The 26,920-nt window shown below is 38.0% G+C and overlaps 1 protein-coding gene across 1 annotated transcript in view; it reads right to left on the reverse strand.

The window, feature by feature from the left end:
* Positions 1-26,920, reverse strand: part of Mctp1 (multiple C2 and transmembrane domain containing 1) — an 865,685-nt gene that overhangs the window by 206,893 nt on the left and 631,872 nt on the right. The window contains exon 15 of the mRNA XM_032897068.1: positions 26,440-26,559. Within this exon, the coding sequence (XP_032752959.1) occupies positions 26,440-26,559 (120 nt within the window). The remainder of the gene's footprint in view (positions 1-26,439; positions 26,560-26,920) is intronic.

Consider the following 26,920-nt stretch of genomic DNA (forward strand, 5'->3'; position numbering starts at 1 on the left):
TTAGTGTTTAATGCTTCTGAAATTATCTAGGCTAGAATGTTGTGTACATGTATGCTTTTTTTAACCTACAAACCAAAAGACTCAGGAATTATCTGACCAACCAGGCCAAGCTCATGAAGACAGATAATTTCTTCAGATGCCATTCCTACAGTCAGTGAAGTTCCACTGAGATGAAAAACCTTGGGGTTAACAAGATGTCTTAGTGGGATAGGGAACTTGTTGCTAAGCCCAAACACCTAAGTTTGATCTCTGGAACCCACATGGAGGAAGGAGAGAAACAAACCATATAAGCTGTTCATATATCTGAACTCTACATATATATCATGGCACACATGAAGTGAATGAGTGGATAGATAAGTAAACATAAAAAATGAAACAAAACAAAATTGAACTGCAAAGGCTCAAAATTCAACCTTCTGAAATGTGTCCTGGCTTTTTTACAATCATGATCTTTTATAATCAATATGTCTAGTTAAAACTATCACCGTTGGAAATCTAGAAAATTTATAAGCAACTATTGCCACATCCTTCAGAATACATCACGTTACCTTCAGATGTGGTTTTCGTGTTAACCCAGAGAACAAGGGACATTTAGCCACTACAAAGTATTTTCCAGGAGCTGAGTTTTCACACTGGAAGATTAACAGCATGCAGGTCTGGTGCAGCAGTCTGCCAAGGGCATGTACTGATAAAGCTGAACGGCACTAGGAATGCTGTCTTTGTAGTGATGTTTAAAAGACTGTAAGAGATGTGTAAAACATTTCAGAACATAACAGCCAACTCATAAATATCTTAAAATAATATAGGAGAATATAAGATAAATTTCTTGTCCATCATAGTTCCCTTCAGAATGACCTCTATCCTAAGAAGTCAATCTAGCCTCCCTCTCTGGGGATTTGTTCCCTGTTGAAGTTGGGCTATTCAGAAAATACAGACAGCAACACCAAACAATGAATTCAAGCCTAGGCCTGGCACTGCTCAACCTTATGATCTTTTCAGATCTTTGATTTCTGCTTCTGAAAAAATACTAAAAATAAAAGTACCTTTTAAAAAATGGTTACAAAGATCACATGATAACATTTGCAACTGCCTGGTATATGTTCAAAAAATATCCATTCCTCTTAATTGCAAGGAATGAATTCACAAATAAAATTGTAAGCTTTTCATATCCTCAATTCTGTATCTAATTATGTCCTCTGGTAGTAATTGGAGTGATGACCTCAGGCAAGCACTAGAACTGTGACTGCTTGTGATGCCACAGGGGACACAGTTGAAGCCTCTGAAATGGTTTTGGAATCCCACGTGCTACAAAAGTACAAAGTGACACCACATGAAACTCAGACAGTGTCACTGACAGGAAATTCTGCTTTCTCCAAGTCTCAGAGGAAAAGAAAATTTCTGGACCCTTATAAGTCTGTCAATAGAAGAAGGGAATGAGGATCAACTCTTAAAGATAAAACTGTGTTCATGGAAACAGACAAATTAAGAAGACTGAAATATGCAGAGAGGAACAAGAGAGGGGGATAGATCACCTTCCATTCTTGCTTTTCACTCCCATGCTGCAACACAGGAGGCCTTGAAGCTCTAGGAGAATGAAGTTCTGTCTAGAGAAAGGCTTACAATGAGACAGGATTCCACGCCCCTCCTGTGACCTCTGAGTTGGGACCTTTAGCCTCCTCATTGATTCCGATGTCATCATCCTCCCAACATAACATCTGTGCCTTCTCCTCATCTCTCACTTTGTTATAGGAGAAAAAATAGCATCATGTTTTGTTCTAGCAACTGGATTGACAGCAGTTTTTGAGAGCTGGCCGTGATTTCAGCTCTCAGGGCTTGGACTCCATACTCATGAAGGATTCCTATCACAGTCTCAGTCTGCTGAGGTACACTGCTAACAGACAAGTACCTATAATTCTGCAACAGTACCCACCTATCAAGAGTAGTACCTGGATGGTTCAAGTTACACTTTAATATTAAGCAAGGTGCTTTAACAGAGCATCTGTGTTTATTTAAGATCCTGTTTATGCTTTTTGCTGGGGGTGCTGACTGGGATGTGTTACTAATGGAAGACTACCACCTTTCATTTGGGTCATTTCACATAAAACAGCTAAATACCTGACATAGAGTAGGTACCCACCATGAGAGGTCTCTTTGACATGGGAGAAACACCAGAGACAGTAATGTTCAGAGATGGCTGCCTGTATCCTAGGCTTAATGGCAAGTAGTAGACCGGCTTTGCTGTGTCCTTTTAAGATTGGCAACCAAGTTCAGCAAGGCATGGAAGTTTGAAGACACAACCCCAGTGTCACAAAGGCAAGGTGCAGTTGTAGACAGAATGCAAAGAGAAGACTTAATGTATAGGTAGCCTCAGATATAATAACGACAAATGATAATATCAGTCACAAATTGACAGTCACTCATAGAGATTGGCACTTAGATTAGAAAGTTCTTAGGAGATATATTTTTCCCATTAAGAAACAGCTGAGAAACAATACTGATTTTTTATGCCGTTGCTATGCATCGTCTCACAGTGGCCTAACCCCCAACACAAATGCTGTGAAAGTGTATGCAGTGCGGATTTGTTTATCGGGCCTTTCCCCATCTATTTTTCAGCAGCTGATTAGTCTCCCTGGGATGTAGACACATCTCTTATCAAGAGCGGCTTGGCTCTTTCTTGTCTTCACATATGCATCCCAATATACACACTTCTTATAATAAATGTGCTTACATATATATGTATATATATATACATTTTATGCATATATGTTCCCTGCACTATATTCAAAGATACATTCCAATGGCATATATATGTGTGTATGTATATATACATATACATATATATATATATATTCTTATTCATATAGGAATCCAACTGGATTCCCAGAGGAAAATGTGGAACACATTGTTAAAATGTCTGTCATCCATGTAAGAGAAGCAGAAATGCACTGGCCATTAAATTTGCATACAGCCCCGAGCACAGAGGTTCCTGCATGTGCACCGTTCTACTGTTCTTGATGATGAGCGCATTTGACAGGAAGATTCTGTCAGGATTAGCTCAGGAAAAACACCCCCAAGGAGATAATTTGAAGACGTACTGAGAATTTGCCTCAATACATGAAAATAAACATGAAATTCTCAGACTCTCCGCACATCGGAGAGTTTCCACCACCATCCCACCGTACACCAGGGGATAATCTACTGGAGCTAATTAACACACAGCCATAGCAAACGCTGTTAGAAGTGGTTGCCACTCAGGATTGATTTAGTTGCTGTGGTGCTTAAAAGGGACCAGAGAAGGTTTTGGTGTTAGGTGTGTGAGGGAATGAAGAAAAAAGCATAAAAACAGCTGCAAAATCAAAAGGTGCCGAGCCCCACCACCAAAGACATTAGGGAGCATACTGAAAAGGCACTGGGTCCTGCTAAAGAAAGTCTCTCAATTATGTTTCCTTTCATATCAGAAGAATGCTCTGTACAAGCCTATAAACTGGGCTTTGAAGAAGGGCCTATTTTATTTCCTAAACAATATATTCTCCACACAATACTAGCATGTGGATTATGCTACCTAAAAACAGCACCCATGACTTCATGTCCGTGCCTCAGTTTATCTTTCCGATTAATCTTTCTGATTAATAACACTAAGGGAAGATCATTAATGAAGAAAGGGCTTCATATAATTCCTTTTGAGCAGTTTGCAAACAATGAACATAGAACAAGCCTGTTTAGAAAAAAGCAGACATTATGGAGGCCATTTTATGAATAAGAATAATTCATAATACTCCATAATAGAAGATCAAACTTGTTAAATAATGTTTTTAATAAGTATTTATTTTCATTACTGGATTTAGAAATAAGAAAGAAAAATCAGTAAAAAACTCCTTTAAGTGAGACTTTGTGAAAATCTTGAGTTAGAATTATGTTCCCTTATAAAAGAGTTTAGTAAATTATAACAGCATAAAAAGGATTGCAGAAACTTCTCTTATAGACATTGTGTTACTAAATAAGTGAAGCTTAGTGCACAGACTTGTAATCCCAGATGCATGGGAAGCTCAAACAACAGGATTATAAGTTCGAGGCCAAACTGGGTAACTTGGTAAGAGACTATCTGAAAATATTTTTAAAAAAAAAATTTCTAGGAATATAATTCAATGCTACAGTGTTTATTTTGGATGCATAAAGTCCTGACTTCAATCTTAATACCAAATAGCAATCCCATATGCAAAAAAATCTATGAATTATATTTTATGTTTATATTAACCAACACTATATGTGTTGACATTGAGCACCTACTGTGTACAAAAATCAGTCTACCACATCAAATCACTATGAAAAGCTGGTCTGTATCTTTTTAGATTCAAACTCATGAAGGAAGAGAGTTAGGACAAATAAGGGAGCAGATTAATCATTCAATGATAGGTGGTCGACACTTGGGCGCTTTGCTGAGAACTATATGTGTATGCAAACACAATACTGTAATCCATTTATAATGTCTGCCACGAGGAAGAGCATCAGAGGCCATAGGAGGTAGGCATTTGCTAGTTCTAGCTTAGAAGGAAAGATATACAGTGAATGAAGGGAGGACTCCACAGAGGAAAGTAAGGCCCAGATGACAAGCTGGGGTTTCATAATGGATTTTGCACTTTCTCCTAACATTGATCCTCACTGAAGATTTAGATATTTTTAAAAGATTTGAGGGCATTTTGTTGCACTTCCTTAAGTAGGTTTTACATTGGATCCTGTAAAAAGTAAGAACTCCAACAAAATATTCAACAGTAAAATGTAAGATATGGAAGTTTAGAAGATCCATGTAGGTACAAACCAGAGATTGACTTGAACTTGATAGAATGGGATTAGAGATTGTGGCTTTTAAGAATTTGCAATCCAACTTCAGCATCTGAATGCAGCCAGCCAACTGAGTTATTAGGTGGAGGCAGAAGTCAATTTCTTGCAAAAAATAAAGCCTAATATTAAACACAAAATGTTATCTTGGAGCAGCTGATCAGTCTACTATAAACAGAAATACAGGAAGTACCCAGAGTGGCTGTGACCACTGTGACCATCCTCTTCCTATACCCTCCTTCATACTGTGCTGCAATGGCTCTCTGTCAACACTGCTATTAGTGAGGTTTTGGACAGACTTGCGTCAATTCTTAAGGAAAGGTTTGGGAAGAAAAGAAAAAGTTTAAAAATTTCAACAAAATTTTGAAAATGAATGTGATGTTTTATATTTACTCATTTAATTAATGTCTACAGCTACCCTTATCTAGCCTGAGAACCTTAAAAGCTAGGCATCAGGAGCCTGCTTTCCCTTCTAGGTCTAAGGGAGCTAAGAAAGCATGCAGGTGACACTGGAAGAAGATGGATTGAAGGGTGTCAGGATGTCAGCTACAGCAAAACTCTGGCAGCTCTCCAGCTGCCAGTTGTAGGAACACTTTCTGAACTGCCTTCACTCACAGGCTTCACTTCATACTGATGAGAAAAATACGGCGTTTTACCTTTCTCCCTTCCTCCACACTGACTGCTGGTGTCTTTCCATCTTTTGAAGTTCTAGCCCCTTATCCTTCTTACTTTTTATTTAGTTCTTCCTATTACAATTCGTTGTGGGTTCTTTTGGTGGAAGGAATCCAGTTGGGCTTGTTAGACTCCATCCACATTAACATAACAAGAAAGGAGTTGGGTTTTATTCTCCATGCCAACGTCCTATCCAAGACCCATTAAGGAATTCTTGGGGACCTGAACCAATGTGTGTGTGTGTGTGTGTCTGTCTGTCTGTCTGTCTGTCTGTTTCTGCGTGTCTCTTTGAGTGTTTTCATCTAAAGCACCTTGGTAATTTTAACCAATATGTGGTAGAGCAAATGGCAGATTTATGGTTTGCAAATTGTGGTCCCAAGACAAGCATAAACACACCTCTTCTGCAATGGCTGGCTATGCAGACTCTTTAGTTCTGGTCTGTTCTCACTAATACCAAGACTGGAGCAGAGAAGCCCAGATTGCTAGGTTTTAAGAACTTTCCCCATGATCTCAAATGACACTAGGGTTTAAGATTCTAGGTTTCACACGCTCAGCATCTTTGTATTCTCCGCGCATCCACTTCACCTGGCAAATGTACTTTAGGGATTGAGTCAACCTGGCTTGAGAAAGATCCCAAGTGAGACACACAAATGCTGCTGAGCACCACTCAATAAACTAATACAAAATTCTGTGTACTGGCCAATTTAATGGCCTTTGGTGACCTTAATAATCAACAAAGCAATTGTCCATTTTTCAAAAGCCGACTCCACTTATTTTTTTAGGTATTATAGGATAAAGTTAACTTTCCTATGGGATGTCTGTCAGCTCTAGATTTTTTTTATAATTTCTTCTAGAATTTTCTTATTTCTAAAGGAAATTAAAAAATAAAGGATAAAGTACTAATATATATCTCTTTTGTTCAAAGATGTATCTTCGGTATTCCTTTGGATATAGAATGTCTGGAGCTTGATAGGAAACAAAGATCAATTCTTTGCTTTTTGTCATTTTTTAAACACACCTAAAAAGGTTTCTGGGGATAAAAATATGCAAAGACGTTATTGACAACCATGAAGAGATAGAATATGTGTATTTGTGCATACACTGAGCTGGGGCAAATTAGAGAGAAAGAAATATCATGCCCAGGAGGTCAAGTTCATCACCCCACAGGGTCAATCCCTGGTGTGCTGATGCCCAAGATGTGGTTGTAACAGAGGAAGCTCTGTTGCTTTTTGCAATCATTCTAGTACCATGAGAACCAGGTTACAAAAGATCACAGGCCCACCTGTTCAAGCACCTGCTTCTTACCCTTCAAGGTATCTGCAACTTTAGCTTCATTTAGCTCAGATAAGACCAGACTCTCAAAACCACTCATTTACTGTGGTATTAGTATTAGCCTTGGTTTCAGGAGGGGTTGGTGAGAGAGTGGAGGAAGATCTGTATGTTTCTATACAATAAAGACAATCTGTCTATATTTGTAGCAAGTAGGAATACCCTTCAAAGTTGAAAAGATCACACTAAAAAATATTTAAAACCATGCTTGAATCTACTTATAAGCAACAGAAAAAATCAATTATACTTGAAAGAGGGGGTAGGTCATTGAATGTTCCAGCCAGAAAGTCTTGGGAAAATAAGCACATATTACATTCAGTGTGCAGTTAAGTTGTCTGTCTTCTGTTTGATGCTTCTGCTTTTCCATAGCCCTGGGGTTCTCTATGCTAGAAATGCCATCTCTATTTAAACATTGAGGATGGGAGTGTTTGCCTCAGTCAGCTTAGGTAATAGATTCCTGGGATCAGAGGCTTCCCAGCACAGTTGGGAAATATTCCTGTTCCCAAAGCTGCACTCTGTGACTTTGACTTCAGACCTTCAGAGTGAGCACGAAGGGTGAAGATGCAGCCCCAGTCATCACGAGGTGTTTATGGTGACCGCATTGATTTCATGCTTTAAAAAGTGATTGTAGTTCTACCATATAATGTATTGTTAATGCCATACAACCCCTAGAAATATAGGAGCATTTCTGCAAATCAGTACCACAGACTGCTCTGGTACTTAACACTTGAAACTGAAGATCTCAACACACAGATTACAAGCAAAGGTCATTTTTTCTCTCTACTTAAGAACAGTTCTCCTATTCAAAAATATTTTCAGTGAGGAATGAAGCCAAGCTTCACTCTATGAAACCAACAGGTCCCCTTTGTATACAGGAATGGACTTCATGGCTTTGCAAATTGATTTTTTAAAAATTCATGGAAATATATCTTCGTGGGTGTGAGGCATACTTATTTGATATGAATTTTATGTACAAAAATCAATTTCATTTCTCAGTAAGATATGAAATATAACTGTTATTAGTACTTCCTTAATGAAGATTTCAATAGCAATAATATAGAATAGAAATAATCTGGAAATGATGCCGACAAGTTTGAGAGCTAAGGAAATATTTTCTAGTGTTGTTTATAGACATGCACATTAGTCCCTTTCATCTGGAATGCTCTTTCTTGCCCTCATCAACCACCAAACTCCTACTTATACTGTAAAACCCAACTCACTTGTCCCCTGTTCTATGGAGCCTGCCTTTTTCTCTGCTTCACATGATCAGGTCGTATCACCAATTTAGAACAGAATTGTTACCACAGTGGACAAAGCCACTGAGAAGGAAATGAAGCTGCAAAAGGATTTCCAGTTTCGGCAAACAGCCCTCTCTGTAAAATAGCTTATTATTTTAAAATAAACCAAAAGCCACAATTCTAAAAACATCAAATACTGTTTTCAACTCATAAATTAGGAATAAGGGTACACTTTTGGTACAGAACACATGCTCTGCAGTGCTTGAATCAATATACCTCTCAATTATTCTCAAATACTGCTTCAAAGAGAAGGAAATTACCTTCCTTGCATATAGATCTGACACATATCCTTACACATAGGTAATTATATACCTTTAGAAATACATATACACTTCCCATGATATATGTAGTTGGACTTTATACTAGCTATCTAAAAGACTAGCATGATAATGTGCGTCTTTTGATCTCTGACTGTTCCTTATAGAAGTGGTGAACAGGTCTCAGCTGTGTACAGCAGCAAGATGGCAACAGCACAGATTCATCGTACGGGAGAAAGTGCTTGACTTCAGGAAAGCTCTTCATAACTTTTTCTGCTAAGAACTACAGTGTTCTGCTATCACTTGGAGGATCTGTCAGTTTATTTTAATCTGAGGGACGATGTGAGACCCCAAGCATCACATTTCATGCCCAGGCTTTCTGATTTCCCAGAATGTCTCCAGCCCACATGGGGTCATGATGCAAAATAAAACCACTTTCTCACAAGAATCGGAACCTTAAGGCCAAACAATTGGATACTAAACCTGCAGGTTAGAGTTCCAAAACTACAGCCCATCATCGAAGTCTGGGATTTATGGAAATAGCTCTGCCTGAGTTTAACAGGTCTGTAACAGAGTAAGTTTTTCTGGATGTGCTAAATGAGTCGCTGAAGAGCTTTTTGTGGTGCAAGACTGCTCCCTACAGGCCATGCTGTAGAATGACATAAAAGACAATTTGTGTGGAGGCAGAGGAAGTAAACAAGTTAATGGAACAGTAAGAAAATTATTTGCTGGCAGAAAGCAAGCTCAGAAGCATGTAAAAATTTCACAACACACATGGGGGTTTGCAAGGTACTTTCTGATTTAAAGCTAGAATGGAGTCTTAGGGTTTTACCTTATTTCCTGTTTCCTATGATGTTTTATCTTTAGACAAATGTAATTTGCTTTTCTGATAGAGAAAATATTCTGCCTCAATAATGTACTCTAACCCTCCCAATCTGTATGGATTACTTACATGAACTCCAGAGAGAACCCATACTAATAATCTTCCCCTCAGTGCAGTGATCACAATGTTTAATGGTTTCAGGCAACCTCATGAGGTGGCAGAGGTGAGAGAAGAGGTCATTCATACTAAACTCCCTGGCTCTGTAAAGACTTTTTTTTTTCCCCGGAGCTGGGAACCGAACCCAGGGCCTTGCGCTTGCTAGGCAAGTGCTCTACCACTGAGCTAAATCCCCAACCCCTCTGTAAAGACTTTAAAACAGACACACTCAAAAATGTGCAATATATCATATGTAATATGTAGAATAATTCATTTTTTATTTCTAAGCTGATTTTTTTTTTTGGAAACTGCCAACTGCTTTGATTATAAAGCTTAGGTGGTCATCTGTTTTGAAATTAAAAACTCTGGTATTTCATGGGAAAAATATATCGAATTAACACTGTATTCTCAGGAATTTTTGGACATGTGACATTTTTGAAATGCAGAGAATGGTTCAGAAACACAGATGTACACATCCGATTATTTGACATGTATTTAAAAGTATTTCCCTTCAATGATAAAGGATTTCAAGTCTATTTTTAAAACAGAATAATTATGAATATTATGGTTGAAACGTGTCAACATTCTGTCACCCCATATGTATAAATAAGCAGAGCCCAATGTCACTCCACATGTTACAAACGGGGCCAATAAGACATGCAAAAGGTAGAGTGAATCCTCCTGCATCGTGTAAAAGATGCCATAGACCAATGTCAGCATAAGTCGGATAAGCCTGTGGATCCTCACTGCTTCTGTTTATAAAGCTCAAATTCTGCTTGCTGGTCTGTCAAGAAAGTTCCACACAGCCTTAATTTTAAACACACTTTAGAAATATGCAAGTTGCATTAAAAAGTACATTGTGGACACTGGATCTTGTTTTAAACGATACAGTGCTAAGTACAATATATCTTTGAAATATTTATACGTAATAATCTTATCTTAGGCAAAATTTACTTGGTAAGAGCTCAAACAAATAAGAAAAGTTCAAGAAGATTAATTTGCTAGGAAAACCAGAGCTCTAGTTTGTTTGATTTGCAGGCAGATGTGTAGTGTTCAGCATTTACTTCTACTGAAGCATAAATTCAAGTTGTTATACGAAGGAATAGATGAGACAGTCTATATAGTCATGAGCAATGACGGTGCTAATTTGCAGCATCCCACCCTGTATCAGGCTTCCTAAAGAGTAAATGTTGCATATATAGTATTTAATTGTATATAATCATAACCTATAATATAATTATAAAATGATTAAATGATCTCAATTTTATTTTAATTAAATAGCTAATCTTTTTCTTAGAGTTGGGTCTCTATAATTACATTGTTCAAGAGAAGTTTTATAAAACCGAGGACAGAGTCATAATTTTCAAAAGCAGACTCATAACAAGTTTTCTAGGAAATGAATATTTAATGCAACTAAAAATACTTTTCTTCTTGAATAGATCTCTAAATCTGATTGTTCCTTCTGCAACTGATTCATACTGTGTTCAGTCAGTACAACTGAGGGTAGAATTTCTAAGAACTTTCAGGATATGTGAAAAGATTAGTAATTAAAAGTTGAAAAAAATTTTAATATTGTTCTCTTAGGCAGGCTAGATGTTTAAGGTCCTCTTATCATTTACCTGGCTCATATAAACAGGTGTGTGGAGACTTTCATCGCTATAACACAAGTAAAAGCCCTAACAAAGGCATTCCTTTCTCACTGTCTCACTGTCGGAGGCTTTACCAACAAGACGTAAGCCTGAGTAATGTAAACTGTATTATAATTGGTAGGTTTTATCCCAAGGCTACCAACTCAACTAAAATTATCAATCACTGAATGTTACTCTGGGAATGTTGGCAGCAAGGTAGCCCCGTAAACTGTTTGTCATTCAAACATATACCGTGTCTGGAAAAATTGTCCATGCAGGTAACAATGCCATTTTCTCAGCTTACAGAGTTCTACTTGATACTTTCTTTTTATTTTCTATATTTTATTCTTTCATGCTACAAAGAATAACTTCTAAAACTAAACTCCTGTTAGCAGCATGAATTTTTATCTATCATGTCTCTCTGCAGCAAGGGCTACTTTTAAATTTATCTTAGAGTCTCTGCAAAGCGTACCAACAACATGCTGTCAGAAGAGACCAGCCAATAAACTGCACTAAAACCACTCTGTTACAAAGGCACAGTGATCTTTGGCATCACTCACTATTTTCAAAGCCATAAAAGAACAGATAATAAATATATGACTCACAAATTATCAATTATGAAAATCAATCTGGTTCAGAAAGCTTCACTAATATAAAATGATGGATCACTTGTCACAAGCCAATAAAGGCTGTTGTTTGTGAATCTAATATTTGATTTCTATCATTTATATTAGGGAACTTAAAATGATTTTTAAACCACATTACTGTTTGAAAAATTGTTAGAAAGGTGAACATGGAGACTTGGGAGGGAAAAACCATATGCAATCAGTCATCCTTGAAATAACTGATATTTTTTACATCAAAGCCAGCATACAAGTCTAAATTTCAGAAACTTGGTCCACAAGGTCGGTGCACTGAGAACTTGTTCTATTGCATTTCAGAGAAAAAAAAAAAAGCACAACAGGAATGCTAACATGGCTCAGATGCTACGCTCCTCCTTTGGGTCTTTTTCTGATGGCTAAAGTTTGCCCCCTCAGGGCCTCCTTATGCAGAGAAGGTTCACTGCTGGCCATTTCCACGGATTACTTCATGTGGTAAGGTGACTCTATCTGCTTAGTTCACCTCACATAGACAATAGCACAATGGGGCCTTTTATCTTTGTAATCAATTCATTTCCCTGTTATTTCATGTTAACCACACTAATCATTTTCTAAATGAAATGTTTTCTAGATGTTATTCACATTTTATCATGTGAAATGTTATTTCATATAAATCATTTTATAAATGAAAAAAGAGGTGTAGTTTTCACCAAGATGAGCACCCTGAGAGTATTAGGACTAGAAAGTTCTTACCTGGTGTTGTCTGAGAGCTAATCCATTACTTTGTCTGCTCTCTAGTATCTCATTATAGATTTCTTTACACCTTTGTATAAAATGACTCAGATGTCTGAGAAAATCAGAAGCACATATCTACAAAGTCATTGACAAATATGTGTTACTTATTTAAGGATGATCATATTCCTATCCTTAGACAACAGATTTGATCAGCAGATTATGTTGCTGAAACCTTGAGAGTTGGTTACAATGGAAAAGCTCAAGGGTATTGAACACAAGTAAGCTTTAGTGGCATGTGGCAGATACAAGTCGAGGTAGCTGGGACCACAATGCAGACAATGGGCTGATGCGATGGGCATGTCAGGTGACTATCCAGTGGGAGCTGGACGACAGGAGAATGCTTAATGGCAGAGAGGCAGGCACATGCTAGGGATGCATCCCATGTGTCCTCTCAAACGATGTCCCTTTTTTCCACCATACACAGACATAATGTAACAAACAGAAAGGAGAGTGAGTCAAAGGGCTACTTACACCTACTTATATAAGCCAAAACATATTAAGGGCAAGGAAGTAAGGAACTGAATAATTTTCCAAATTTGTTTTGGGAGATGGAGTCAAACGTTGCTAGAGGTAAGCCTTATGAATGGACTTTGGTATATTCCTTTGAAGACATGGAAAAGAACTGAAAATAAGATTGAAGAATGGAAAAATCGAGATAACAATTCACTTATAGAAACAACTAGTTAAGTTTTCAACAGAAAATATGCTAATTGACTAAGTTGAAATTTAGAATATGTATATATTAAAAATGTTTGAAAACCTAGTTCCGACTGATGACCATTGTCAACTGCAAAACTGTAAAAGTGGGTGTTTCCATGACAGTTATTGAGCTTGCAGATTAAGGATTGTCAGGAACCTCAAGTGTTCAGCTTGAGGAATGAGTGTCACCCAATAATATATAACCCTGGTTCCATACTGTGTGACCTGGACGCACTGCAGCTGAGGCAGGCCTTCTCGTCTCATATTTATAACACTCATTTTACTCTTCGCCCTGGTAAAGCTAAAGCAGACTCTCGAGACGAGTTAAAGGTTATGAATTTGTTGTCTTGTGTAAGGGAAACAGTCAATACACTCCAAGTAGGGCTGTATCCAGGGTTCACGCTCATGAGAAGTGCTCCTATTTCTATAGTTTTTGGACAGGGCCAGTCTCTAAATTCTATACAGTAATTTAAAAAAGCATTGGCATTTTATCATCTAAAATTTTACTTCCCAATGTTAGTAGAGGCTAAAATTCAAAACAGGTACTTGGTGCTAAAGCTGTAACCAAAATATTCTGATAAGACTGCCTTCGGAAATATAATGGTTACACAGCCCCAGTATAGCTTTAACAAATCCCTATTTTCTTCTTTCTGCCCCATACAATGTGTTGTCTATTTGCACCCATTCAGGACTAAATTACAGATAAAGTTACAGCAAATTTGTTTTCTCAAAAAAGCAGTCAGCCTTAATATCCCCTGAGTAATAAAAGCCTTGTCTTTCATTCAGAACCAGAACTGGCATAATTTTCTCCTAGAAACAAACTCTACTTCCTGTGACAATGGACCTGTTCTTAAAATTGTGAATGGAATACAGCTCAATTTGCAGGTGTTCAGGTCTAAAGGTAAAAGGGCACTTGACCTCTCGACTGACGATTGTTGCTGTGGTAGGTAACTTCAGTCTGCTAGTTATAGCATTTTATCAGATAAGCTGACAGAGTTTTCAGCTCAGAATTACTGAGGTAGGCTCAAGTGAATCAATAATTTATACAGATATCTCGCATTCATTCTGATGGTAGAAAGATACATACTAATAACCTGCTGTCGCCACAGAACAAAGCCAAAGAGACATCATTTCAAAAGAAACCCATTTTATCTATGTGAACTAAAACTATTAGGTAATAAAAACTTGATGGCTTATTAATTTTATTTTTCAACTGTGTTAGTGATCAGGGTGATGAATATGAATCTCAATAAGGTCATGCTGGCAAGTATGGAAACTAAAATTTTTAACATCAATTTTAAGTATAATATTTGGCCTATCAACATGATATAAACTACTGGAAATAAAATATCTGTGTACCAAAGATCATTGGATTAAACTGTTTAACTAAAGTCTTTAAATATTTCCTTACTGAATTTCAATATAAATTACTTTCTAAACATGAGAGTTAAATATATTTAGGGCAATACACTAAGAGTATTGTTAATATAGCTTTACGCCATTAATCATTACCTGGGGAAAATTATATAGTGTTTTATACGCTAATACTATGACATTTTTATTAACTCATAATCCCCATACTAATGGTGCTGCACTAAACAAGTAATAATTAAGAAGGTAGCAAATATTAAAAATGCCTACTTTAAAATTCTTCAATCATGTTAAAGGGAACACCGGAGCTCTTATAATGAAAGCAAAACCCAAAACATTCTGCCTACGTGTAAGACCATCATCCACAATTTTGGCTTATTATAATTAAGATTAAGAGAGTTTGTAATATAAAAACATTATAAAATATCTCTTAGCAAATTTAATTATAAACCGACTGTTTCCTGATAGATTTGAAAATGTTTTTGCAGATAAGCAGCACTATAAATTGGCCCCCTTCCCACTTTACCAAGGCTGGACATGTGCTTGCCTGAATACATGAACTGATTGTGGCTTAAGAAAGCTGTGTACAAAACTCAACGAGGCAACAGGTTAGACAAGAAGGAGGTTAATGACTGATGTAACACTCAGGTCTGGACATTCTGCTTCCCCAGAAGAAACTGTGTTCTCTTTTCTTTCCCAGGGTACCACTCCCCTACTTTGGTAAATACAGGAGATAATAAAGTCTGTCAGAAAGAAAGAGAGAGAGAGAGAGAGAGAGAGAGAGAGAGAGAGAGAAAGTATAAGAGAGAGGGAGGAGAAAAGAAAGGAGGTGGAGGAGGAAGGAAGAGGGAAAGAGAGAGATTGAAACAGAGAGAGAAGGGATGGAAGGAGCGGAGACAGAGACAGAGACAGAGACAGAGACAGAGACAGAGACAGAGACAGAGACAGAGACAGAGAGAAATCTTACTGTCCTCCACCTGAACCTATCCTTTTATCCAGTTCTTCTGAACTGCGTGCGCTCAGTTAACATCTCTGCCCTCTAAGGAAAGAGGAGTCAGAGACAGAAGAGGAAAGAGTGGTGTGCTCCCCTTTGACAGTTAAGACAGAGGCAAGGTCTCCATTCCCCTGTGGTGCTGGTCATACTGAGTCTTCATCAATCCATCTGATCCCATTTCTTTCTCTTGTGCTGTCACAGCTCTAACTTCAAGTTTGTCACTAAAGTCACCTGAGCCAGCCCTCCCACATGGCTCTATTGTGTGTGCCTAAAAATGAGCAGCCCTGTTAATGGCAACTGAAGTGCACCTTGAACAGAACAGATTTATTGCTTGTTGCCATGTTTGGTAATGGATTAAAACACCAGTAAATGACATTTCTCAGTTTACAATATACTTTATTTCCTCATTTCTTAAACTTAGGTTGTGCTGCCTTGTCAATTATAAATAAAATAAAAGTCAGGTATTCTTAAATATGTCACTGATACTGTTTTTATAGGACAAGCCAAGCCGTGGACAAGTATGGTGGGATGCTTTTCCTTCCTTAGGGCCAGTGTAGAAAACTTTCCCATATAACTTTATTAATTAAGTTCCATACTGATACAAATTTTGTAATACTATAGGCCCCAGAAACAAAATCCTGTGTTGTGTCCATGAATGGTATTCAAGTCTAATTTACCCATGGGTCCCTCTATTAAAAACTTCAAAGCTTTAATTTAGCTGTATTCACTTCAGTAACTCCAATAACTTGGCATGCCAAGTTTATAACAAACACTGCTTACATACTCTATACCACAGATCTTAAAAATGGACCCAGAATTTTGTTTCAGTTCTGCCACTAATTCATAAGGAAATATAATATTATATTATACTGCTTAATGTTATGTGGAAAATGTTGGACATAATTTGAAGGAAATTCAGGAAGACAGCGATATAAGTGCCCACTTTCATTGTTAACTCGGAACCAGGACCTTGCACATGCTGGGCAAACATGAAACACTGAGTTTGTCTCCAGAGCATTTGATTATTCGAGGGATTAAAACACAAACAGCTCTTCCCTAGCATTCACTAAGTGTAATAGAAAGCTCGGCCGTGGGAGGTTTCATTTAACCACCATGTGTCAAGGCTTGTCAGCATGGGAACTTTGAGCTATGTAGTCAACTCAAAGATGATTCATACTTGAAACAATGGAAATAAAGTTTAGCATAGTTCCCTTCCCTTCTCCTTCCCTTCCCTTCCCTTCCCTTCCCTTCTCTTGCCTGCCTGCCTTCCTGCCTGTCTGTCTTTTCTAATACTTAGAGACAAAATAATAATAGTTCTTGTTTCCACTGTACCTGAAACACAAAGTAAGCTTTCAGGGTTACATGTTATTGTATTTCCACCCCTCCGTAGAGTTCTGGTGACATGCAAGCTCAATTAATTAAAAGTTCTCCACAGCACAGAGCTCACACATAACTTACACCGAGTGCTCATTTACTACATCAAGTACGGAATTTCCTCCCACCTTTCCTTACAGCAAACGCCAAAGTCTGGGATCAAATTTTATACCGCCAGACTTCTAGAAGATGATGCCAAACACCTGTTTGTCCCTAATCGAATACAATTTCACTTGCAAACTTCACTTTTTATCTCTTATGGCTGCTATCTTTGAAACTATCATTACTAGCAGTGAGGAGCTTTGGTGTTGCTGATTTGCCTCTTTGCATGGTCAGCTTCTGCACTGTAGAGTCACCTCCAAGTCTTCTGACATATGGAACATTCAGTGGCTTCACTGCACTGTTGAGAGTCCATGTACTCTTTACTTTTGAAAGCCCTTTGCCCTGGCCATGATGAAGCGTACTATTCTGAGCATGGGATCAGAGTGGATGTGTTCCTGGTACCTTCTGCACAGAGACACAAGTCTCTACTTTCTCCATGTGATGCCTCCATTCTTCAAAGGGATCAGTGAACTTATGGCATTGCCACAATGAAGAAGCATGTTCCAAGGTTCCAGGACCTTCTCACAGTACACACTTTTCTGTTTGGAATAGGATGCCTACATTAAAGGCATTTAAGTTCACAACAGCTAAGATCTAGGATGCTTATGATCTGTGTATTTGAAAGACTGGGGAAGTAGTAAATACTTTAAATGAAAGCCTGTTGACAGAGGTACACTGCAAACCTCTGTAGTGGAAGGACTGAGCTCTCCATAAAAGATGCAAGCAGGGCATGCATTGACTCAGCACTCTCCATATTTCAGCCCACTAGAAAATGCAAATGTGGCCACATAAATTGAACAGTTTCCCCTGAAAATCAGCTATTACTCTACTACTACAACTTCAAAATAAATCATTCTCTGATAAACATTTGCTGCACTAATTTGGGATAATTAGTGGATTACCTTTTTCCCTAGTAGCCTATATTCAAAAAAGCTTTCTTCTACTGACTCTGAGAAATTGTTAAATTTGCCAGCATTTTATAGCACAACTGCATGAAATACTCCTGCTTCAAACACTTAAGACCCACTGAAATTTCCTTGAAAGGGCTATATAGTAGACTAACTACAAAAAATATAGTATGATTTGTGTTTAGCGACATGAAATAAAAAATCAAATATGTAGTTTAAAAATGATTTTTCTTTTCCTTCACCTTTCCTCCTCATTATTCCATGGGATAACTTAATGAAATTTGCTTTTAAAACCCCTTAAGAACACAGAAGGCTTAGTCAGTATAAGTGCTGTAGATGCTTGAAGACCTGAGATTATAACTCCAATGGTGATTGGAAAGGTGGATCTTTGGAGCTCTCCAACCCACCAATTTAGCTAAGCGGTGAGCCCCAGGTTCAATGGAAGCTCTTATCTCAAAAAATAATGGGTGAGTAACTAAGAAAACAATTAGTATTGACCCCAGGTTCTATCCACACATGTGTTCATGCTACACACAAGATTGGCTATTAGTGGTTAATACAATGATGAAACTATCATGGGTTTTATCATGAGCAAGGCCATGCTACTTGGTATAGAATAATGTTCACAGACTTCTCCCTGTTGATGTGAGAGATGTGGAAGAAAATCCTGTGTGAGTTGGTATAAGGGCAAGGGCACATTTTTAAAAATGAAACAAAATTTTCTGTGAAATGAACTCTATTATAGTCAATAATTTCATGTAGGTGATCTAAATGCCTTCTCCAGGTTGGTTTGCATTGTTTGTAAACTATAGAAATGCAAGCAAAGCTTCATTGCCAACACCAAAAAGCAGCCACAGTTAAGGAAAACAAGGAAGACAGTACTGACCCTGGGTTCCACAGTACTTAAGTGCTCGAAGCCCTGTTGGCAATATCTCACAGGGACACTACCCCTATGAGGGCACTCGTCTGTTCTTGGTAGGGTCAGAACAATCTTAGATGTTAAAATTATTTCTAAAGGTCAGTACTATGACAAATTGTACTTTACCTTTAATTTCTCTTGCTTAATTGCTTTAAAATGGTATGAAAAAGGTAAAAGACCCAAGATGAGATAAAAGACAAGTTTTGCTGTCTTTTATTCCTTCCCTTGAAATAAGGGCAGACTCATTTTTATCCAAATACCAATTTAAGATTTGATCTGCTTCCTGGGTTACCCTCTTCATTCATCTCTGATTTTCTCTGCCTTTCTCTTAGAGATGCTGATGACTGGTGTGAACACCTTTCCTCTCCTAGTGATCTCTAAATGTTACCCATTGCAGAGTGGAGGCCTCTGCCATAGCAGCAGCAGCAGCAGCAGCAGCAGCAGCAGCAGCAGCAGCAGCAGCAGCAGCAGCAGCAGCAGCAGCTGTGGTGCTGCAATGCAGTCTCAAGTCACAGCTCTGCTATGGCAAAGGTTGCCAGCTCTCATGGTCAAAGGTGGCCAAATGATGGCAAAAGCAGGGATGACAAAATAGGCACAAGCTCATCCGCCATGTTTCATGCTTGGTTCTTATTTAGTAAGCGATGTGCTCAAAATTGTTAGGCGTGCCTTCACAAGGAGTCAGAGAAGAGAAGGAGGAGAAGGCATTGGACTTCAACTTGCTAATGTTTGCTGGATGCAAAAGGGTGTGGAGCCACAGGGAGAGTTAACTTATGGACTAACGTGAATTAGAGTCTTCCTCTGCTGTAATTTACCACCGTGTGGAAGAGGTATTACTGTTGTTTCATCAAGTGGAGTAACTCATATAATTAGCACATTGTTTTAAATATTTTTCTTTGAAAAATACTTTAAATAATAATGGATTGCAATGCAAATGGACTGCTGCTTTCCTCAACAAGTGTGTCCCTCAATTTAATTTATTCTGAAGGTATGCAGAAATCCTTAAAGGAAAAAATGTCGATTTAGGGATCTGGAGACAGACATTTCTTATTAATTATGTAAAATATTTTATGATTGGTAGTCAGCTCAGTGGTAAACTAAGTAGTTTTAAAGGATCTCATAATTAATGCAAGGTGAAACGGGACAACACCCAAACAGGAAACAAAATGTGCCCCACCACCCCAACCCTAAAGCTCTGGGAAGAAGAACTCTTGCACTAACTATTGTCTCCTGGTTCTGCTGGTAATCTGTAGTTAATGCTTACTTACACTGCAGAATAGCAGCGTATACTTTGGCAAAAGTGACATGATTTTACTATTCCTACCCATAAAGTAAAGCTTTCTGGGGTGACAGCAGATGTTCACATTGTAGGATAAAGGAGGCAGAGCTCACATCACTGAAAGCCTGAGGATAATCTGCCTTTACAATTCAGTTCCTGCTATTATAAATATAAAACTAAATTTAGGAGGAATATACTTTCCAGAACACAACAAACCAAGGTTTAAGTGATGAAAGGGCACCAGACCCATTTACAAAGAAGGAAGCCTGGATCTGATCCAGTGCTGGGCTGTATATAACATATAACACTCCAAAACCAAGAGTCAGAGACCACATGTGGATGGGTCTGCTTCCCAGACAGTGTCAGAGGATGAGCCCTCTTCCTCTTATTACTGGTTTCCTAGCTTCTTAAGACTTAGGCTTCGTTTAGATATGGTGATCAATCCTGAAACTCTACATACTCTAAATGATTGCTTTTTCTAGGATGTTCTTGCAACTGTAAAAGTTTATACACAGTGTTTGTGAAGGAAAATGTGACTTGTAACTTTTGTATGATCAGGGCGCTAATTGAAGAATTTTTGCTAGGAGTTGAGATAAGATTAGGGGGAAGGTGGGGATATATATTTTGAATATCAATTTTCATTTGAATTTTGCTTTCAGCCTGTTAGAAATTTTTTACTGTCAACATTCTTGACTCTGTAAAAGGAAATTTAAGCAGCTTTAGCGGTATATAATTCCCTATATCAATGAAATTCTAGGCAAGTGTTTTTCTTCACACATTAGTGAAAAAAAGTTTAACATAACTTAAAATTTATATCAATTATAGGTATTGTTTTCTAAATTGTATAAATTTACTGCAGGAGGAACATATGCTATGAATGGTGGGTGAAACCGCTTAAAAAATTAGATATATAATTTACAAAAACTTTATGAGCACACAGACAGCAGCACCTGCAGTCTTCCTGAGGGCTCACACACAGAGACAGACAGCACTCACAGTGTTCATGAGCACGAGTGCACGCATGTACACACGCGCGTGCACACACACACACACACACACACACACATGCACACATATACAGCAGTGGCATTCACAGTGTTCATGAGCATGTACGCATGTGCATACACACACACACATACACACAGACAGCATTCACAGTATTCTTGAGCAAATGCATACACACACAAACACACACACACACATACACACACATAGCAGTGGCATTCACAGTGTTCATGAGCATGTACACACGCACACACACACGCACACACACACGCGCACACACACACACACACACACACACACACACCAGCAGCAGCAGCACCCACAAGGTATCATGTTCAGTGATGCTTCTTATTTGCTTTTCAGGGCTTCTTCTTTTTGGTTGTTGAGGGGAAAGTAATAAAATGTGTGCCTGAAACATTTCTACTTTCCTTCTAGCTCTAAAAAAATAATTGTAGTAACACACGTGCTTCTATGAAAATAAATTGAAAATCGCCATAACTCTGTTGATGTGTTATTACTGATGTTAGTTATACCCCCAAATGGAAATTTTAGCCGTAAGTGTGAAGTGCTTTTCAGTAGATCCAGTGAGCGATCCTGCATCATCTTCTACGTGTGCTGAGACTTGGGCCGATGCCTGTGATGTGCTGATGCCTGTGTTTTCACATTCATATTTCCCTGTGATTAACGTGGCCTTTTCAGTCCTTAACTGTGAAGGCCACTTTTAAAGCTTTTATAACTTGTAATAATTGTTAGAAAAAAATGTAAGTTGAAGCAGGTAGTGAAGCTTACTGACAGCCTCTTGTCTTCACAGCACAGAGGACAAGGTCAGGTCCTCCTCTTGTCTTGTGCTTTCTTCATTTCTGCACATGTATTGTTCCTGCTTGTTCCCTCCACCTCCACAATGCTGAGGTTTCTGAGGAAACCTGTGGCCCCGCAATGCTTCTTTATAAACCAGGGAGTTACTGAAGACGGAACACAAATTGTCCAGAAGCAAAGGGGAGCAGGCATTTAGAGAAGCCAGAAAAGGACGAATCCAGTGTCTTCAATGGATTAGTATAGAGTTCTATTACACACACACAGAGAGAGAGAGAGAGAGAGAGAGAGACAGAGACAGAGACAGAGACAGAGACAGAGACAGAGAGAGACAGAGAGATAGAGACAGAGAGATAGAGAGAGAGAGAGAGATGGAGGAGGAGGAGGAGGAGGAGGGGGGGGAGGAGAAGAAGAAGAAGAAGAAGAAGAAGAAGAAGAAGAAGAAGAAGAAGAAGAAGAAGAAGAAGAAGAAGAAGAAGAAGAAGAAGAAGAAGAAGAAGAAGCAGCAGCGGCAGCAAAAATTAGGGCCAGGATCCAGACTCTTAATTGAAATTCTGCCTGGGGTTGGTCAGAAAAATGTCAAAGTCAGTAGCTCCTCAGATATGAAGAGAAGCAAATGTATTTTATGGCCAATGGTTGGTTCTACATTCAAACGTGACGTTTGGCAGCATAAATGTATGAGATGAGTGCTGATATCTTGTCATAATTCATGCTCATTGTTCCTCTAAGTAAAATATGTGTTTCCTGTTAGTTATTCTGCGTGAAATTGTGCTTTAAAGGCTAGAGGACATTTTTGATAATGCACATCTTAAGACTTTTCATTAAGGTCGCAAATTTAAATTCTACCTTTTTGTGCACTCTGACATTTTTGTCTGGCATTTTTCATTAATTTTATACATACATAAATGTGGCTGAAATGTTAACTGATCAATTTTGTCTCTCTCGTGGAGCACCAGGGTTCATTCCCCAGGGACCACACAGCCGAACAGAAATTAAATGTGTAAAATATCAAATGTTAATGTTAAACACAGCCGCACTTACTCTATAACGGCAGAAAAGGCTAAAACAATTCCAAATGGACAGATGGTACCACAAATTATCTACAATCGCATTTAAAGATGAAAGTTTGTCCTGTAAAACAGTTCTCTGATGCACACTGAAGTGTGTCCTTTTACTGATAGCTCAGTTTTCCAATTACTTTTGTGCTCATTACAGTGAGAAATGACAGTACTGAAAAGAAGGGACCTATTCTCTGCCTCCTTACCTCCCTCCCTCCCCCTCCCTCCCCCCTCTATCTCTCCCCCCTCCCTCCCCCCTCCCTCCCTCCCTTCCTCCCTTCTTTTTTTCCTTTTCCCATTTTGTACTCACTGACTTCTAGAGCAAGTTAAAAATTAGTCCAACTTCTGAGATATTTTTATGTCTAGAACAGCTGATTCCTAAGTTTAAGCGGTGTCTTCTACACCATACACAACAGCACTCTCTTAGAAAAATAATATTCATCAGAAAATGTAAAAATCTAACTCACAGCCCTCAGAAACAAGGCTATTCCCAGAAGCCTGTGAGCTTTCCTTGCCCAGAAGCCTGTATGCGTTTCTTTTGCCATGCCTTTCCCACTGATTTCATCCGCTGTTGCCTGCAACCCCATCAACACAGGCAGTGCTGGGGACTGAGGCTGCTGCCCATAGTTACACGCTCCTTGACACTGAGATCCAAAATATCCTTTTCTTCCACTTGACTTCCCTGTTCTGACGTTGTCTGTTTGTTTGTTTGTTTATTGGAGAACTGAATTAGAAGGGAAAACCAAAATGGAATAGGAAAAATTATTTAAACATTAAAAAGCTTCCTGATCTGGGCCTAAAACTAAGCTACTTAGTGATCAAATGCATGCCCTCCACGAGGCAGCTGCGGTTAAGTAAAAATGGGCCAAATGGAAGCAAAATTATAATAATAGACCCGTGATCTGTCCACAGGGCATGATGAGAAGATACATCTGTAACAACTGTTATGCATTCATCTAATGGAAATCAGTTCTTTTCAACAAATTGTCCTAATAAGGATCTGCTCATGCAATGGCAACTTTGAAACACTTTGTTTTTAAATACTTCATTTACTCTCTATAAGATGGCTAAAAATCTTTCGCAAGGTATTTTTCTGCATTATATTACAATTATGAGATATGTATTTTAAAGTGTTTTATAGGAAAGAATATCGACCATGCTGCATAAGGCAGGGTACTTTTATGTGCCTCAGTCTCTTCTATAGACTAGGAAAATGATAGACTTTACGTTATGGAGTTATTAAAAACACTAAATTCTTAGTGAAAGAGTATTTTCATGTATGTATATATAAACTATAATTCCTTGGCACAGAGAGTACTTGATAAATATTAATTTTTATTCATATGAATCTTTTTATATCACAATTCAATCTATGCTTAATAAGATTATTGGTAAGAGAAGTAATTGATAAGAGTTTTGGGGTCATAAAGAAATTATAGGGAAATTGCTCTGATAGCATTAACATGTTCTTATCATGATTTAATAACCAAATTTTTTACAGCAAACCCTTATTTATTTTGAGTTTCTCCACACAAGAAAAATGTTCAGATTGGCGGACTCATTGAAAAGATTTAGTTGTCCATTTATACTGGAAGCTCACTAACTGAGGAGCGGCCTTCAGGTGATAGGAGCACCCATGGAGGCCGCTCAATCTCATCCCTGTGCACACCCAACTGGAGTCTATGCAAAGGAAGTGTGGTTTCCTGATTCATTGCTTCAATCACATTAATAAAGTCCAATTACCTTTGCTTTTTCCCAATGAAATGGTTACTATTGTTCCTTCACACTTTTTCACCTGCTCCCATGCCTCATCCTTGGTTTCAGCTTGTTTCTTACCTTTATTATCCTACTCTGTTTTCTGGACAAACCTCCTGCATTCAGCTTGTGTTTTCGAGGACTGAATCTATTACAAACTGGTTACTGGGCGAGGCAGACACTGCCTTTTCTGCACTGCACTGTTTCCTTCCAGTGTGATCACAGGGGGTAAGGTTACATTCAGGGGCCTGTTTCTCAGAGTTTTGGTGACTTCTTTTTTAAGAAGCAAAAGAAGATTGTGAAAAAGGGCTACCATCTTGAATTAATTTTACAAATGACCTTTGGAATCTAGAAAAAGTTTATGAAGACTCACAAAACATGCTGTAATGCCAAACAATCTACAACGTGTTCCTGAATAAATTATATAATCATATACATTTTTATGTTTTCAAGTTTCACAAACAGCCATGGAGAATAGTATTAAAGATTGTCGATCAGAAATAGCAGCAGGTATTTCCAGTAAATTTTATTGTTATTATAAGGCCTTATAGAGCCTGAAAATAATGATTTAAAGTATATGCAGAAATCCTCTATCATTTTATTTAAAATCATAATGCAAATTAAAAATTGGAATAGCTCAATATGTCTATTTTGTGAGCAGTATTAGAAGAGTACAAAGAGAAGGTTTTTTGTTTTTGTTTTTGTTGTTTTAATCAATGATCGTGTCAGTCACTTTCTTTAAGGAGATAACAAAGTGTCAATGAGAAGAAGGCTGCTAACTTTCTGGTAACTTACAATACAAAGGGACACATATAGTCTTTGTTCCTGTGCTCTTATATTAATGGAAGTTCGATACAAGTGCTGTGAGGAGGATAGAGCTGTAAGAACTGAAAGCATAGATTCACTTGAATGGCAAGACTAACAACATGATTGTTCCTCTAATTAAAGCCTTCCTGTAAGCCCTCAAACTAATGTCATATTTTATAAAACTGGCAGCTACAAGGAAGCATAAGGTGCTTATTTTCTAACAATCACAAAATAAGGAATTTCAGAAGATGGACTCCACAGAGACTTCAAGAGAAACACTGAACAAACAGGAACAGCATGAGAGTAGATGGTCCTGGCTAGGTTGAGAGGAAGTGCCTTTTTAGATTTCTCTGCCTTTGCCAGTTGGTCTTGCTATCAGTTCTTATTAAATGAAAGGGTAGGTGATGAACCTTGTAAGGAGAGCATTTGGGTTAATTACATTATCACTATGACTTTTTAAAAAATAGAAACCAAGAAACATCTTTTTAAGTAGGTCACATCCCTTTCTGCTCCACTCACATAGTAAAGTCTGACCAGCCCACATTCCACTGTCAGAGATGGTCCTATTTTGACAAAATACTTACAGAATGAATAAAGTCAAAATGAGGATGGTCAAGGCTGTTCCCACTGTCATTATTTTACACACAGAGCTTTTTTTTTTTTGGCTCTCCTATTGGGATCTGGAATTGTACAATATGCAACACTTTACTTTGTAAGTGTCAGAGAAAAATTATAGCTTGGCTGAGATGTCTTGTGTTCCGGAAATCTGAGGAATATATTCTTGGATTCAGACCTTGAACAATCCATCAGGTTCCTGCCCACAGCAAATCTGTCCAGTCAAGTCTCAAAATAGGAGTTTTTAAATGGCTCTATCAACATAACTGTTACTATAGCCACAGAGACTTGGAGCTAAGATTACTGAATCTGATGAATAACAATGGACAAGGAATAAAGTATGATCATACCACAAAAGCAGCAAGACTCCTTGGGGGCGAATCCCAATCAAAGCAACTATTAACGTAGTATGCAGCATTTACAAGCACCATAACACAACGTTTTGTTCTGATAAAGTTTCTTAGAAGCAGCTGTAAGGAAAATGAAAAGAGTATTAGAATTTATAAGACAGAAAATGATCAAATATACTGTAAGGTCCTTCAAGCTCATGGTGATTTAGAAAGGATCCAGAAAGGAAATAAGGTAGCAGAGACCTGCCAAGCCGTTTGGCTCACCAGCTAAAGAAAACAAAGTGTCAACAGAAAGTGCTGAAGGAACTAAAGGGGAATGCAAAGATTTTTAGCTAAATATATATTTAAAAATGTTTTCAAGGAAGCTGCTATGTTTATTTGTATATATATATATGTGTGTGTATATACACATACATACTTTGTTTTTATATATATACCTACAAAATGCAGATCTTTATTATTTTGAACTATTTTAAGCTAA

The sequence above is a fragment of the Rattus rattus genome, chromosome 3 (genome assembly GCF_011064425.1).
Source record: "Rattus rattus isolate New Zealand chromosome 3, Rrattus_CSIRO_v1, whole genome shotgun sequence".
In the NCBI taxonomy this organism is placed as follows: Eukaryota; Metazoa; Chordata; class Mammalia; order Rodentia; family Muridae; genus Rattus; species Rattus rattus.